Source organism: Taudactylus pleione, unplaced genomic scaffold (genome assembly GCF_031769625.1).
Source record: "Taudactylus pleione unplaced genomic scaffold, aTauple2 ptg000061l, whole genome shotgun sequence".
NCBI classification, from domain to species: Eukaryota; Metazoa; Chordata; class Amphibia; order Anura; family Myobatrachidae; genus Taudactylus; species Taudactylus pleione.
Window position 1 is genome coordinate 933433 of NW_028284463.1, and position 4406 is coordinate 937838.

The window sequence follows — 4406 nt, forward strand, 5'->3', positions numbered from 1 at the left end:
ATCTTATTTTACAGGTACTTCGACTGGATACTTTATGTTGAGAAGGGGACGTGAACATCTGGGAACAGGTGAGCATGTGTGAGTGTGTATGGATGTAATAAATCTTTATTTTCACAATGTGTGTCGTGTGTTTTTTTTTATAATTTCTGGTACTTGTGGTTCTACAAGTACCAGCATGCGGGGGAGGCTTGCTGTGACCTGCAGTTCTACTGTAAAGACAATGCTGTTTATTAAATTTTTTACACTTCACCTAAACAATAAACCTGCTATCCACAGCCCAGGGGTGGCGGGGATAGCCCCAGGATATCAGCCCAGGCCAAGGCTGCCCTTGAGTGGGGGACCCCTTTATTGGAGGTGTCCCCAACTCCCCAGGGATCCCTGGTCTGGGCTGACTAGTGGTCAGGGCTGATGCTGCGGCTGGGGGGCTCGGTGAAAGGGCACCCCTGGCTGTGGCATCAGCCCCCCGCTAGACAGGGTCCGGAGCTGGTTTTAAATATAGGGAGAACCACACGCAGTTTTTTTCACCCTATATTTAAAACCAACTCTGTCCCTGGTGCTGGTTCTTAAACTATGGAGGAACCCTACACATTTTGTTACCCGTATTTTTAAAAACTAGGACAGGCTGGCAAGTCCGGGGCTGGTTAGCCTTTTGGGGGGGACCTCATGTCATTTTTTTACAAAAATTAACCCTTACAACACACTTGCCATGCAGAAACATACACAAATCAAACTGATTTGCCTATGTTGAATGACAACTCGCAGTTTAGGAGGTGGTGCATTAAAAACTTCTATTGAGTGCCCGATTTGAGTGAAAAACGGGCGACTTTAGCAAAATGAATAATGGTAAATTCCCGATTTAGGCATAAATTAGAGAAAAGTACCTCCGAATAGAGCCGATGGTGAACTAATTTCTATTGCTCAAAACAGACGAATTTGCGGCATTAAAACACCCGATTTCAAGCTGATACAATGAAGAAATCACCCGACTTTAATGATAGTAAATTCCCGATTTGCAAAAAAGTAAATTTTTCACCCGAAAATGCAAATCGGGACCAACACGAATCTTAGTAAATTTACCCCTGAGTATCACAATATCAGCAGTGATACTTTTGTTAATGAGGAATGATGAATGCCTGCAAAAGGTTTTTTAAACTCGCAGCGAGTTTAAAACATAATTATCACTAGTGATAATTATATAATGATGAACAGGCCCCACAGTATCTCTATTTTATTAATAGGCCCATAAGCAGCATGTTATAGCTCTATTCTCTCCCCACATAGACATTCCCAGACAGACTATCACTTTCATCACATATCTCTGCTCAGCCCCTCCCTCTGTACTGATCTGAATGAGATTTCTTCCTGTTTCCTAGAATGGCGTCTGCAGACCTGGAAGCCGAGCTGAGCTGCTCCATCTGCCTGAGCACTTATATAGACCCTGTATCCCTGAGATGTGGGCACAACTTCTGCCGGTTCTGTATTGTGAGTGTGCTGGAAACACAGGAGGGGGCTGGGGGCTATTCCTGCCCGGAATGCAGAGCAGAGTATCAGGAGCGCCCAGCACTGGAGAAGAACAGGAAGCTGAGTAACATTGTGGAAAGGTTCCTATGTAATCAGCTAGAGCAGGAGGAGACCCGGATCTTCTGTACTTACTGTGACTCTCCTGTCCCGGCTACTAAATCATGTCTGCTGTGTGAGGCTTCATTTTGTGACAAACACCTGAGCAAACACAATAAATCTGCTGAACATGTTATAACTGATCCCACTGTTTCCTTTGTGGTCAGGAAATGCTCCATACACAGAGAGATGGTGAAGTATTACTGCTCTGAGGACTCAGCCGCTATCTGTATATCCTGCTGGGTGGCTGGAGACCACCGAGGTCACCACGTGGAGCTTCTAGATGTGGCCTCTGAGAAGAAAAAAGAGACACTGGGAGCTGTTACTGAGACCCTGAGGTCTGATAGAGACGAAACTGAGAGGAGACTGCAGCGTCTACAGGGTCACAGGAGAGAGGAGAAGGAAAAAGCTGCCGGTGTCACTGAGAGAGTCACTGATCTGTTTAGAGACATCAGGAAGAAATTAGACACTCTGGAGAGAGAGGTCCTGGGTGAGATCTCCAGACAGAAAGAGCAGATGTCACTCTCAGTCTCTAATCTGATCACACAGCTGGAACTACAGAGGGACGAGCTGTCCAGGAAGATTAGTAGCATTGAGGAGAGGTCTAATATAACTGATCCATTAGCTGTCCTGAAGAAAGAACCAGAAAATGATGTCATCAGTCACAGGAGCTGTGATGTCATAAGTGATGTAAGAGTTGCTGGATGTCTGGAGGAGCGAATAATCTCACAGATGTTACACAGGGGACTTTTACACTTGTCTGATAATCTGATGAATCTACATATAAAGAGACAGTTCTCAGTGATGGAGAAATCAGACATATTGCTGGACATAGAGACAGCCTCTAATCACATTATTATATCAGAGAATCACAGATCTGTATCTTATACTGCTCGTTATCAGCACAGACCAGATGGACCAGAGAGGTTTATAGTCCGGCAGGTGATAAGCTCCTGTAGTTTCTCATCTGGGAAACATTACTGGGAAGTGGATGTGAGTGAAGCAGAGAAATGGCTGATAGGGGTGGCCGCTCACAGTATAGAGAGAAAGATAAAGGGTAATAATGCATTCATTGGTTATAATGACAAGTCATGGAGCCTGTGCTGTGTGAAACATCTTGGAATAAGTCATAACACTATACATAGAAAAGTAAAAGAATGGCAAGCAGGTTCTCGTGTGCAGACAGTGGGGATATACCTGGACTATGAGGCCGGGCGTCTGTCCTTCTATCAGCTGTGTGACCCCATCAGACACTTACACACCTTCTCCACCACCTTCACTGAGCCCCTGCATGCTGCCTTCAGTGTGTATGACAATTCCTGCATCACAATAATAACATAAATGCTGCAACCATAACACACACAAGAATAGAAACAAGAATAGCATTCACCATTAATGAGAGCTTATAGATTGGTTACTGTGTTTCTGGAATCCTTAAACTTAAAATAAATCAAAATATAGTGTACACAAAATATTGCTAAAATGTATCGAGCTATAAAGGTGATTTTTTTTTTTTAATTTTTTAAAGAGTAACAGCGACAGTGTCAGGGACAATAATCAGGGACAGACCACAGAGTTGTTGAATTGAGATTTGTTTGTTCTATAACTACGTTTTGATTTGAGTAAGTTAGAAAAGACCACAAAGAAAACTAGGGTGCAGAGTTCCCCTGATCCGCAGACAGGGCCGTTTCTTGGGGTGGGCGAGCCATGCAATCAAGTGGGGAGCTCCAAGCCCTGCTGGCACTGACCACCAGAGCTGGGGAATGGGGGCGCATCACTGCCCGTCCTACCTTTCGGGTCTGGCAGTGCTGGGCTGTGCCAAATGACTCGTACACTGCCCATTCCATGACCTAAGACAAAGTGCGGTGTGACATCATAAGTCATGCAGCCGCCCACTGGCCCCATCCAGGCTGCACAGTGCAGCCTCTGCTGAGGAAGAGGGAGGGACTGGGAGCTCTACTCTGCTGTGCGGCCCACAGGTCAGGTTAGTCGTTTTTTATTGTGGGGCCATTTGTGTTTTTTTTTTTGTTTGTTTGTTTGTTTTTTTAATGTGGGGACCATTGTATTTTATTGTTTGTACTGTGGGGACCAGTGTGTGTTTATTTTCCCTGTGGAGTACAATGTGTTTGCTTTCCTTTCAATGTCAGTATTTTATTTTTCCTTTGGGGGGCAATGTGTGTGCTTTTTTACTGTGGTGGCCAATCTGTGGGGGTGAGGGTGCAAAACTGGCATATAAGGTAGTCCCTTCCTTTGCCTGCACACCTCTCGTGGTGGGTCCACGCCCCATGTTACTGTCTTATGCTTGGCTCGGAAAGATATGATACATTTTAAAATTACCCATCGGATGGGGTGGGGGGGGCGCATTTTGACTGTTTGTACTGGGAGCCAGATTGTCTAGAAACCAAATGAGAAAGCGCTGCCCAATCACAATATTATAATGTTTATTTGTAATCACTTTAACAAATATCAGAATAAAGATGTATACTTCCAAATACTTCTGCTCATTCTCATCTGCTTGTAGGATAAGAGCGCCACAGTGAATTTACTGGTTATGAACATATCTTATAGATAACACACGATCTATAAATACACATTTCGTTATTGAATAACTGGTGATTATGCTCATATGCAAGCAAGTAAAGAAGCGATATAAATAGATCTCAACAGAAGTCATCTCTCTGGGCCTGATTCAGACCCGCTCGCTGTGTGCTCGCAAGCGGGTCGATGGTGGCCAAGTGCGCATGTGCACGAGGGAGCCGGCTCCATCATGCGCATGCACGAGACCCGCA

At 44.8% G+C, this 4406-nt stretch overlaps 1 protein-coding gene across 1 annotated transcript; it reads left to right on the forward strand.

Moving 5' to 3' along the window:
• Positions 1 to 1138: 1138 nt before the first annotated feature.
• Positions 1139 to 4109, forward strand: LOC148534917 (E3 ubiquitin-protein ligase TRIM39-like). The gene has a single exon (XM_088464513.1). The coding sequence runs from the start codon at positions 1375 to 1377 to the stop codon at positions 2956 to 2958; it is 1584 nt and encodes a 527-aa protein (XP_088320639.1). The 5' UTR covers positions 1139 to 1374; the 3' UTR covers positions 2959 to 4109.
• The last annotated feature ends 297 nt before the right edge of the window (positions 4110 to 4406 follow it).

Bases quoted from the DNA above. Each gene is read 5' to 3' on its own strand.
- LOC148534917 (XM_088464513.1), top strand. From the start codon at position 1,375: ATGGCGTCTGCAGACCTGGAAGCCGAGCTGAGCTGCTCCATCTGCCTG.